General features: G+C 32.8%; 1 protein-coding gene across 13 annotated transcripts; it reads right to left on the reverse strand.

The window, feature by feature from the left end:
* Nucleotides 1–980: 980 nt before the first annotated feature.
* Nucleotides 981–12,563, reverse strand: LOC120280714 (aspartic proteinase nepenthesin-2-like). 13 transcript variants are annotated; one of them, XM_039287656.1, is made up of 10 exons: nucleotides 12,286–12,563; nucleotides 8,340–8,481; nucleotides 7,349–7,417; nucleotides 7,218–7,253; nucleotides 7,054–7,119; nucleotides 5,755–5,814; nucleotides 4,098–4,229; nucleotides 2,897–4,020; nucleotides 1,407–1,476; nucleotides 981–1,222 (listed from the first exon to the last, which is right to left on the reverse strand). In XM_039287656.1, the coding sequence occupies exons 6-8, from the start codon at nucleotides 5,774–5,776 to the stop codon at nucleotides 2,903–2,905; spliced, it is 1,272 nt and encodes a 423-aa protein (XP_039143590.1). In that variant the 5' UTR covers nucleotides 5,777–5,814; nucleotides 7,054–7,119; nucleotides 7,218–7,253; nucleotides 7,349–7,417; nucleotides 8,340–8,481; nucleotides 12,286–12,563; the 3' UTR covers nucleotides 981–1,222; nucleotides 1,407–1,476; nucleotides 2,897–2,902. The 13 variants fall into 13 exon arrangements, with proteins under 13 accessions (XP_039143590.1, XP_039143591.1, XP_039143589.1 ...); XM_039287657.1 differs by lacking the exon at nucleotides 7,218–7,253; XM_039287655.1 differs by having other exon boundaries at nucleotides 7,054–7,253.
* Nucleotides 12,564–12,736: the final 173 nt, after the last annotated feature.

Here is a 12,736-nt window from a genome sequence, read left to right on the forward strand (position 1 = left end):
GTTCTCTGAGCATGGCTTTGGTTTCTAATTTTCTTTGTCTTCTTATTGTAGCTTGCTTCTCTTTTGTTGTTTTTCTTTCCTCTTTGTGTTGTAATATTTGAACTCTTTGTATCTTTTTCTCTTATTTAATAAAATCAGCTCTCTGAGCTCTTTCCCAAAAAAAAAAAAAATCTGAAAATTTTGCAAGGCCCAGTGTGCAGTGGAATCAAGCTTAAGAAATTTGTCTCTATGTGCAGATTATGTGCAGATGTAAGAAATGCAAAGTATGAAACAGAGGATCTGGCAAGCAACAGATATTACAAAGTAGAGAAGCAGCAGGAGGATAAAGTGAAGTATACGTAAACGTTAGATGGTGTTTGATGTGTTACCACATTCCTTTTCTTCAAAAGTATCAACAAGGCTCTTGTTCTCTAGTATAGCAAGATGCCCCCACCAGCACAAACTTGGACCTCACTTCCTAAATCCATCATAGAGTTAAGCTGTAATGGGAGGGACATAAAGCATCATTAGCAATAGTGTTTTAGCATATCAAAATAAATAGTACTAAAGAGGCATTCACTTAATGGCTGCTGAACAGATTAACAGCCACTTCTCTGATAAAAGAGGCTAAAATGTTTGAGTAAATAAAGTGCATGCATTAACAGGCTTCAGCAAGAGATGGCCCTAGCACCTCGATTGTGTGATTTCAATCACTTCCCTTTCACTGCTTTACTGAATCTCCTTTCTCATTGCTATGTTCTGAATAGTGGATACAATTAATTCATTTCCCATTGAAATCAAGACCTTTCAGGATTTTATATAAAGAGAATATACTTATTAGCAATTACAGCATCTTTTCTACTTAAATACATTGTGCATTAAGATTACATATATTTAATAAGCATCAGTTACTAAATAGGCATGTAGGACTAGTTTTTTGATTCTGTTGGAAATTTTGAGCTTAAGACTTGGAGGATTAAAGGAGAAAAAAAGAACAAGGATAGTCCACTGGGAAAGATGATAATTCATTAATCTAACTTGAGCTTAAATACAACAAAAAGCCACTAACTGATAGAGAGAAAGAAAAGAAATACATGGACATGATTTGACACAAAACTATATTCTAAAAACCAGCCACAAAATCGGCCACTACACAACTCTCAAAAACTGAACAGAAAACAGCATTTGCTCACTGACAATTAATCCATCATCCATCTCCTTGGCAGCTCTTATATATAACAACCTACAACAGAAAAGAATTTCATATCAGCAATCATGGAAAATGGCTAGCAAACACTGCTGCAAGCATATATAACACCAGTGTCGTGTAACTAGAGGCTAGTCAGAATGCTATATTTTTTTTTAAAATAAACTTTTTGTTTGATATGAGCAACGATGTTCAACTCACTAATCACTAGACATACTACCTGTGCCATGCTTGTTTATAGCTACATATCATGCTTCGTAGAAACTTCACTTCAGTGGTCTCCCTCCCACCTGTTTATTAAGGTACCAGTAGAAATCCTTAGACACAAGCCTCCTTGTTGTAAAGCAGTCAGTAGAGATTCTTCATTTTTAGTGCTTATATATATGATTGAGAGCTTCGCTTGATACTTCACTAAAAATTGATAGATGCAAAATAAATCTATATCCCTAAAATATCGTTTAGATAGATTAGAAAAGGGAGTTATACAAATTTAAAATGGCAGTGAATCAAGTCCAACTAGCAGAGATGAATTCAAGAAGAAGAGTAATCATTGCATGAACTAGAGAAATATAGATTTCAATGATTTCAGTGATTGCCAGAAGACAGACAAAGACCACTTAGGAAAGGTGCCAAATCATTCTTCCCAAGTTTCCATAACAAATAGTTGACAGGCACTACACTCATAATATGCATTCCAACTCTGAATTCACAAAGCATTTTGAATTAAACATATGATAAAAAAGGACTAGTAATGGAAATCTTGGGAAATTCATAAAGAGCCTGGTTACAGGCCGTTATAGATATAGCTCAAAAAGGAATGGCATAGATGATGGAAATATTCCAACCTATGATCTTGCATGATGCATGCCATGTACACCAGCAGAGGATCAGAAGTTAGTATACCATGTAAAGCAATCAAGTCCATGCTTCTAAAATGAGTAAAGCCCACTGCACTAGGAAAAGATTCTATAGATGATTGAAATATTGCAGCATCTAAAACAAAATCAAACCAGCATTTTAAGAGGATGATTATGCAAATGGCTTCTATTTTAGCATCCGACATAGCATAATATCAGCATAATTTGGAAATCAAAGTAAAAACTGAAAAAAGAAAATTATAGAGACAAATTATATCAGGGAGAAAGCATTAATTTATATATGCAATATGCACCAGAAATATATGCTGATCTGAAATCAGAACAACCAGTAGTGGTATTATGATAGTGATGAAAATATTGTGATACAGTATTTGCTAAGCAATACATTTAATGACAGGGTTTTCTCTGAAAAATAAGTAAATTCTATGAAAATTTCCTCAATACATATTATAAAATTCAAACACAGCAATTGGGAGATGGAAAGACAGCAATCATCAAAACAAATCAGGGAACCATAATAAGAAGAAAAATGTAAGCAAATGCTAGAACTTGTTTAAAATAAGAACAAAAATATTGAAAATTATGAAAGGTTCTATGTGGAAGTTTTATTTATTCAGCAAGAAATTTTGGATCAATTGAATATTGGATGAAGACTAAATAATTATTTTGAACTTATAAATGGTCCAGTCCACAGATAAGTTTATTATAAGATAATTATTTTGAAATATTTAAAAGATTTTCAACCGTAAATATTGAAAAATAATTTTTCTTATTAATTTAAAAACAAATACAGGGAGAATGAAATAAGGATAATTAAGAACTAGAAACGTACTTTATCCTAACATTCCATATCTTGAAAGGTAATCATCATATTCTCAAGATCATAGCCGATGTTACGAGAAGTTTGAGCAAAACTTCCTAGAATGGTTTCCTTGGATTTTGACTCCATAACACCAAGGCAGATGACTCCTTTCGAATCAAAATTCTCATAAAACACTTGTGTTCCGGTGAGAATAAGATCATGCAAACTTATGGTAAAAACCAGGCTGATGTGTTGAACATCATCAAATGAAGCTTCAAAACAAGAGCCCGAAGGATCACTAGAACCAATGGGCCGAATGTTATAGGCCAAGAGTGTACTATCAAGCACCTTGCGAAGCTCATGATAAGCCACCTGAGGAAGGTTTATAAAGGGCGTACCCATATCAAGATAAAAACCTCCAAAACCATCATCATCAAAGGCAAATGTATTTGATGGAATCCCATCCAGCGTGATCTTCTTTTGATGGTCAAGTAAGGCTATACTGTGGAGTTTCAAATAATAGCGTGAAGGATATCTCTTGTTAAGAATCAAGTATGCACCCGGGCCTTGAGTTTGAGCTGCATCTCCAAATGAAATATAAGAGGTTTTATAACTCTCTGGAGGTGGTAAGCAGTGAGAAAAAGCCGAGATCGCCAGTTGGGAAATCAGTGAAAAGGGTCCTCGTCCTAAACCTAAAACACCATCTTCTTCTTTGTTAAAATTTCCTACAGTTGAATGAGCGCAACCAAACGTGAGACGAGAATGGAATATTTTCTTGGTGCCAGCCATTTCTTGAAACTCAAAGTAATCAGATACTAAAGAACCCATGACATTTTTGTTATCTCCATAAGCATGCCCAAACAAGCATCTTCGATCATCAGTACAAGATCGCATAACTCTATCAGCTTCAATCTTGCAGTACTGGCCTTCACACATGGTATTCATAAAAGTTGATGAAATTGTGTGATTATACACTGGGTTGTATTTTGGATAACATTGTCCACAAGGCTTGCATTGAACCCAAGTAAGATCACTTCCAGTGTTGAAAGATAGCGTCACTGGATAATGATGTGAACCGATAAGAGCAAACACTACGTAACCCGTTAAACTTCTAGTCACTTGTCCAGTAAATGTTTTCTTCAAATGTTCTTCATCTACAAGAAAATTTGTAGAATAAATATTTATTTTGATGATATATCTCCACAGAAATGTCAAGTTTTTGTTATTTTACCTGCATGAAGAACCATGGGAGAGTGGTGTAGATCAAAGGAAGGAGAGTAAGGCGACAATTGATAAGTAATAGGTAACCTAAAACTTATATTCTTGGCGAAGATGAGTTCCCCAGCTCCAGAAGGAAAAAAGCCTAGTACAATTTCAAATGCAATGGTTAACATGGCCATATTTTAGCAAACTAATGGTCTATAAAAAATATCCAGCCTGCTATTAATATATATGAGTTTCAAATGTAATCAAGATACGAAATCAAACAAGGGTGCCATCTACTTCAGAGTCATGATAAATGAATTTGCTAACTTATTCTCACCTCGCAAACATGTGAACTGAGCAACAGTTTGAAATATGGTAGTTTTATCTGGTAAACAAGCAAACAATGTGCAAACTACTTATTCCATGTTTTTCTCATTCCACACAAAGGACTATTCTGCTTACCAATATCACACCTAAAATTACCATATTGAACTCATGAATTGAGCTAGTGTGTAGTTGTGGTAATTTAATTACAATTTACCATTATAATCATAACAAAAAGAAAAAGTTCATAGAAAGTCACAAGAAAATAAAAAACTTCATGTTTATGCAAAAAAATAATAATAATAATAATAATAATAAAATAAATAAAAAAAATAAAAACATAAAAAACATAAAAAACTTAAAAAGTAAACTTTAATCACTTTAAAACTTTAAAAATAATTTAGCAATGATGTTTATGCGCTCAAAGACAAATGATGAAGACGACAAACAAAGACTTTTTGCATGACTTAGAAAGGTTGGAGTTTGTTTTTAATTGTATTTTCACGTACTAATATTACCCTTCTATGGACCTAGCTTTTCCATCATCATCTGACATAAAATAACCAACAATGTATTTGTCTTTGTATTCAAATTTATATTTGCATAAATGATACGAACCCTTGTTCTCCATAAATATTTTTGACATGTCTTGCAGCAATTACTAAGCATGATGATGAGACGAAAGATCAAAAACATTGTGCACTTCACAATACTGCCACTACTTGCCATTGTTGTTTTGTTGTAGATCTATACATAATATATAAGAAAGTCATTTATATATATCATTATAGAAGACTAGAAGTCAGATTAGGAGATATAAGTTTAACCAGTTTTAAAAAAATTTAAATAATTTGTCAAAATTTAAATTAAAACCAATTCATATTAAGCTTTATAATATGAAGATAAATAACAGCTTATTTTTATTAAATGTAAGACTTACGGTGAATGAAAAGTTATCTATCTTAATTATAATTTTCATATTAAGCTTCATAATTTCTTTCAACAACAATTTTCTACAGGAGCTGATGAATATATCAGATAAGAAAAGGCCATTCATATAGACTGAGATTAATTGTTTATGGACAGGGCCTTCAATGGAAAGTCACTAGATATTATGTTAATGTTTGAATAAATGGGCACGCATCCGTTAATCTGAATACATGGACTTGGTTTCTAGTATTCTAATATAACCTTTGTTCTCAACAACTTCGCAGCAAATGTCACTGATGATAAAAGTAAGAATTGTCCCACTCCAACAAATTGTTAGAACAAGATAGTAAGATCTTGACGCACAATAAAAAGAAATTGGAAATGGCACACAAATAACTTATATGAGATAAATGCAAGGGAACACTTACCATGAGATATACAACAAAGCATGCACTTTACAGTACCAGCAAGATGTGCACAATTCAGTCCTGTAAAAGAAGAAAAATATTATCACTTGAGAAATATAAGGGGCAAATTACGTACTTGTATATTAATATGCTCATCAGAGAGCAAGCTTTTGAATCGAGATAGAATGAAAATTAAGCATAACAAAGAAAGAAGGAAGATGAACTTTTCAGAATAGAAGAAATCATCAGGCGACCGAAAATGCAGTCATGCTGCCTGATAGTAATGATTGTGATAAGCAATGAGCATTAAGGGTCTCATGAGAATGAAGTAGAAGAGACTCAAAGCGATAATGCTCATGAAAGGAAATCACTGATTTTAATGACAGCTACATCCAAAACATGTTTAATACATCATGACAATTGCCAAATGTTTAACTAGCAAACATCGCAAAATTAAGTTTGCATTAATAAAATACAGACAAGATTTTCATATACAAGTAAATGAGTTTTTCCATTAATTTTTATGAAGAATGCTACGATGGCATGGCATACATGAAATCATGAAGAAGAAATGCTGGATAGCCAGGTTAACAATATGCAAGCATTCAACTCTGCCTATCCAATTGAGCAGAAAACACTCTACCAGCTAATTTCTTAAAGCCCTAGGATCCAATCCCAAAAATTCATAATCATCTAAATTTATTTGTGTCTCCAACTCAACTCAATTTCATTACAACAGGCATTGTCACAGAATGGATGAGAAAAATATATGTATGATCAATATCCACCGTTATTGCCAATAAGTTACTACGAACAGAATAACTAGCACATGAATTTCGGTTTTTAATACTTCAATATAGTCTAATCTAGTAATTATTTGCATATTTACATTTAAATACTTCCAATAAATGGAAAATCTGACATCAGTGACAATGCACCAAAAAAACACAGTAGATAAATTGGTCCGTAACTAACAAAATTGGTTTTAAGAAATTAATTCACCTAGTTTTTAATCTACAAATAAATATCTCAAATGCAGATCTAGAGCATCTCAGACGGAATGGTTGCCATAGTGAAAGAACATGATCTCTATTTGTTTTAATATAACATAGAATGCTTGTTCAAAAATTATAATGCCAACCGCTTAAAAGGAATGAGGAGATTATCATGAAAGCCACCATCATTATGGTTAACATAGATTACAAGGTGAGGAACACATTCGGCGAGTAATTTGTAAAGTGAAAATATTGAAATGAAATATTCATGACCAATACAATAATAGCACATTGAGGGCAATGAGGAAGTAAGACTCCATCAAACCTTTTAAGGATGATTATAGCTAACAAAATGATTTATAACTCCTCCTAGCAGCTCAATGCCATCTGTCTGTAATTAATGTTAAAATATTAGAGCTACTTAAGATGTTCTATGCTTGAGATTGATGAATAAATGACATAGATGTGGTACTATTAAAACAACTGAACTTCTGTAAGAGTATCCTTCCCAAGTTCGTCCAACAACTTGAAGGTGATGTTGCATGCATGTAAAGTCTACCATCAATATTTAGGTGATAAACATTAACAGCACTAAAAGATGGGTACAGTTTGATTTTTACTGAAGTAGCATCCTCCTTGATAAAGATCAATCATGAAGGCCGACTGTTCTGCATTCATAAACTTGCTTCCTATTGGACAAAATATCCAGAATATATCAAATAATGGATTAATAAATGACATCAAGAAAATATGTTTATGAATGTTTTATAAATTTACATAGCTATTCTATCGGTCATCCATCTGCCAGTATTAAACTTCCAATATATGAAAGAAAAACAATCAAAGCCACCTGAAACCATTTATGAAACACAACAGAAATATTAAAAGTTTTCCGCAAAGAGAATGACAGCATCAATGAAGTGCAAACAAGGTCTGCTACTATTATTTGGCATGGTTGAGTTTTAGAAATAGTCTAAAAATTAAAACTACATTTTCTGAAATTAAATGCCAGGTAGTTTTGGTAATTTATTATTTTGATCTGCAAAAGTAGGCCCAATTTGGTTAATGAATGAATCAGTTTATTTAGCTTATGCCATCGTCTCCTAATTCTGATTATTTAGATTTCCTATTTATGATTGCCTTGGTTATCTAGTATCATGATGTCGTTCAAAGTTGTAACTAAGAATTCTCACAGATTTTCCGCATCTAATTGATGTGTATACATGACCCTGTTCTATATGAAAACTAGCTTAAACTAGAATTCACATGCCAACAATAAAGAAAAGAAATTCAACTATAAATCTCTAAAATTTAAATGCATCAGCAGAATGCAATAAAAAATGGCCCATTCCTCCAAGAGTCAAGGATAATTTAAAGAAATGAAACATATACAGTAATTGCTTTCACACATGGAAGGGAAAATTTAAATCATCTCTAGATAATGAAAAAGCAAATCTTGTTCAAACCATCAGGTAGGAAAAGATCAAATATATTCCAAGGAGCCTTTCCCTGAAGAATTAGGACAGATTGTGATGTTTATTCTGCTTGATATATACTACACCAACTTTGTATAAATATGATTAAGTACTGTAGATTAAAATCCCCACTTACTATCATCCAGTATTTTTATGTCATATCATTGGCAGGCAGTTCAACGTTGTCATTCTCAAGGAATTCCTGGTTATCCTCCTTGTCAAGAGCAAGTGAGGGCCTTTCCTCTAAAACTCTTTGTCTAAGGATTCCTAATCCTGGTCTTTCCAGCAAGAGGAATTTTGACATGGAAAGATTTTAAAAAAAAAAATCAGTTAACAATACACCAAGTGAATAAACAATTTTATTGTCAACAATCACAATTAATCCATTGAGCTCTTTTAAACTACAGTAACGTGGTAGCAACCGCGGAGGTGAAAAGAATTCAAATCAAAATTGAAGCAAAAGTAAAAGAACAATTAAAGACATGTAGAAGAAAAATAAATTTGGACACACTAGGATGGGCGTGATTTGTCCCCAATCCTTTAACCAGCCAATTACCTTACAAAATTTTTTATTATTGAATAGATGTATTTAAAAAATAATTAAAAATTATTAAAATTAATAAATATTAAATATTAGGAAATACATTTTTGTTTGGTATTAATTTAGTCAACTCAATTATAATTCTTCTTCCAATTTACTTCCTCCGTTCCTTTTTATCTGTCGTGATTAACTGAATCTCAAATACCAAGAAAATTAGTTATTTCACAAAATTTTATAAAAAAATAGTTATCATTCCAAAATTACCCCTAATTAATATCTTCACATTTCTCTCTCATATTTAATTCTAATAATAGAGTTGAATAAAGTGTTAAAGGGAAATTTTGGAAAAAAAAATAATTAATGCTTCTTGATGTTAGGAAATGACAGATAAAAAAAACATGGATTTGTGATAGATAAAAAAGAACGGAGGGAGTAATTTTTAAAAATTAAAGCATTGAAGAATTTCAAGGATGATCCAAAAGTAAAGGCTAGAAAATACCAAGAATTTCATGATAAATATTGCCAAGAGGATTGTCTAATTCTTTGGTTTTTATAGTACCTCATCTTCTAAAAACAGTTCAAACAAGTTGTTTCTTCTTATGTGATAAAAAAATAGCATAAAGTTACATACTGTAAATTCAATACCTTGAAATTTTTCAAAAGTAGAATCACCAATTTCTTAGTCAAATATTTACATTAAGAATCCTAGAAAACAAGCTTAGAAGTAATTTATGGAGGCAAAGCATACAATCATCTCCGCTTCATGTGACCTTCAAATTAAATAATGACAATAAAAAATCAGCTAGAGGTCACATCCAAATATTGTCACAAGAGTCAATTTGTCCCATATTAACAACATTGAATATATTATTGAATGCAAATAAAGCGGTTATGAGCTAATGTTCTGCATGAGAAAATGATACACCAACAGTTAAAAACCATTCATATAATTTAGTAGCTATACCAAATAATATACTGGCATACATTTATTTCATGCTCTTTCGCAAAATGTTTAACTTTAGTTACAACTTCACCAATATCACTTTTTTTTTATGTAGTATCCATGTCAATAAACAGTCTGTGTTGAATCTAGTTTATTGTTGGTGGTTATAGGTTCAAATTCTACCTGCCGCATTGTTGGCTATAAGTAACCAATAAAAAAAATGATAACAATATGCTTTGTTATCACTCTGACTAGCAAATTCACTCGTAACACAAAAAACATTCAATCAGTAGATCAACATTCCCAATTAAATTAGTGGCCATTGTCTGATTTGACTTTTAATGTGTATTTGAAGTCCTTTAATCAACAGGAAATAGAATTTACATGACAGAATTGCTTGCTAAGTTTCTATTTTTGTTTTAACTGCAGATTCATGACTAAATAAATAAAATCCAAAAAAACAAATACCACAAATTTAGGGATATGATGCTCATATGAAAAAATAACAATTACAGGGCCCATGGGAAAGGAAGGAAATAGAGAAGATGTACCTATCCGGTGGACACAAACAATACAAGGGGCTTTTCTACTTCCGTGGAACAAACAAATAAATGCATTTTCAACATATGACACCTATGAATAACAGACGGCCGAACTTATATCAGAGAAATTCAATTTGTGTAGAATTTATGAGTCAATTCTATATTTGAAATGAAAGAAATACACACTTTTATAGACTTTCATCTTTCATCCCTCTAGAAAGAATAAATTTACAGTTATTAAAAAATTCAATCCTAGCTGAAAATCAGCCAGGATTTCAGGGATAGGCTGCATGTTTATCCTGGAAATCAGCCAAGATTCAAAGATTGTTTTATCATTGAAGTTAGCCAACAACTTCCCTAAAAATCTGCAAATTAGTCATTCTCTACACTGCACATCAAAATTTGGTGAAAATGGATTGGCTTGTTGGATTCTTTCTTCCGTCTTTGAAGATGATCCTTTAGATTCAAACATCGCGCCCATTGCAGTGCCTCTAACTTCTCTTTTATAAAATGTCTATCAATCTCAACATGCTTAGACTTATCATGCTATACAGAGTGTGAGCCATGCTAATTGCAGATTTGTTATCACAAAACAGTATCATATTCTCATTCTTTGGATTCTTAAGTCATCCAAAATTATTTTCAGCCATAAAACTGCGCCAAATCCCAAGGGCCATAGATCTAAATTCTTCCTCTACATGAGCGTGCCACCCTTTGCTTGCTTTTTCTTCTCCAAGTGACCGCAGCCTTACCTAGGAAATTTTAATAACCCGAGAGATTAAACCTTCTATAAGTTATAGAACTCGCATAATCCGCATCAGTATAAGCTTCAAGATTCAACTCTTTATTTGCTCGAAACAAGATGCCTATTCCAAGTGTAGCTTTCAAGTAGTGCAGAATTCTTTGTACAGCTCGCATGTGCTCTTCACTTGGGTTATGCATGAACTGCCTAACAACACTAACAACAAAGGCTATGTCTGGCCTTGTATGGAACAAATAAATTAACTTGCCCACTGATCTCTGATAACTCCCTTTATCAACTTAACTTTCACTATCTTTCTCTCCCAATCTGCATTTTTGTTCTATGGGTGTACTACCAGCCCTACTACCAAGCATTCTTGTTTCATTAAAAAGGTATAGAATATACTTTCATTGAGACAAGAATATACTTTCCTTTGAATAAGCTACCTCAATCCCGAGGAAATATCTTAGCTTACAAATATTTTTTATTTCAAACTCACTAGCCAATCTTTTTTTCAATTTGTCTCTCTCAAGAGTATCATTTCTTGTCACTATTATGTCGTTGACATAAACAAGCAATGCTATCACTTTCCCTTCACTTGAGTGTTTATAAAACAAGGTATGATCACCTTTACTTTGCTAATAATCCATCTGCCTCATTACTTTTGTAAACCTTTAAACCCAAGCCCTTGGAGACTGTTTCAAGCCATACAATGCCTTCCTTAATTTGCAGACCTTATCAATGCCAAATCCTTGACTAAATCCTGGTGGTAGCTCCATGAATACTTCTTCTTCTTCTAAATCCCCATGTAAAAAAACATTTTTCACATCAAAATGTGTAGCTAAAGATAAAAGAACCCGAACATAATTCATTTTGGCAACGGGACCAAAAGTTTACAAGTAGTCAATGCCATATTTTTGTGTGTACCCCTTGGCCACTAACCTTGCTTTGTAACATTCAAGTGTTCCATCAACTCTATATTTAATAGTGAACATCCATTTGCAACCAACAGGAATTGCATTTTCTGGTTTAGGAACAATTTCCCATATCTTGTTCTTTTCAAGAGCTTGCATCTCCTCTTTCATAGCAAGTGCCCAATTTTTGTCTTTCAATGTATCATCTACAGATCTTGGAATCATAATAGAATTCAAAGAGTTAAGAATGTTGGGGAGAGATATGATGGTATGATATAAAAATTGAAATAGGATGTTGTGTACAATGTCGTGTGCTTTTCCTAAGAGCAATAGGAAGATGCAAATCTGAAAGAATAACACTCGCATCATGATTTCCAAATTCTGGTTTAGAAGGGCTTACCATTTCTAGACCCGGTCTTGGTTCTAATGATTGAGTCTGTTGTAGGGTCTGAATGAGCCTGTTTCTCCTAGAATAAACCAGCATAGGAGACTTTCTTTTTGCTATCTCAGGTTCACCATCAGAAATGTGTTGGTCTGATTGCTTTGCAGAAGAAAATTGCTGGTCAGAATTGATTTTTGGGGCAAATTCTGGTATGAAATTTGGAAAGGCTGGTAAGGAAAGGTCAACAAATTCAGCTAATTCATTTGCATGTCAGGAAAGATCAGTAGATTCAGCAGATTCATATTAGAGATTCTCCCTATTCGGGTAAGTCTCTTGTGAGGAAAAAACATGCAGTGGAATCATGAGTATAGCTTCCATAGATGTATAAATTTTAAGTGAGGAGGGTGGTAGCACTTGTATCCTTTTGAGAATTCGAATAACCCAATGAATACACATTTAAGTGCTCTAG

The sequence above is a fragment of the Dioscorea cayenensis genome, chromosome 17 (assembly GCF_009730915.1).
Source record: "Dioscorea cayenensis subsp. rotundata cultivar TDr96_F1 chromosome 17, TDr96_F1_v2_PseudoChromosome.rev07_lg8_w22 25.fasta, whole genome shotgun sequence".
Lineage (NCBI taxonomy): Eukaryota > Viridiplantae > Streptophyta > Magnoliopsida > Dioscoreales > Dioscoreaceae > Dioscorea > Dioscorea cayenensis.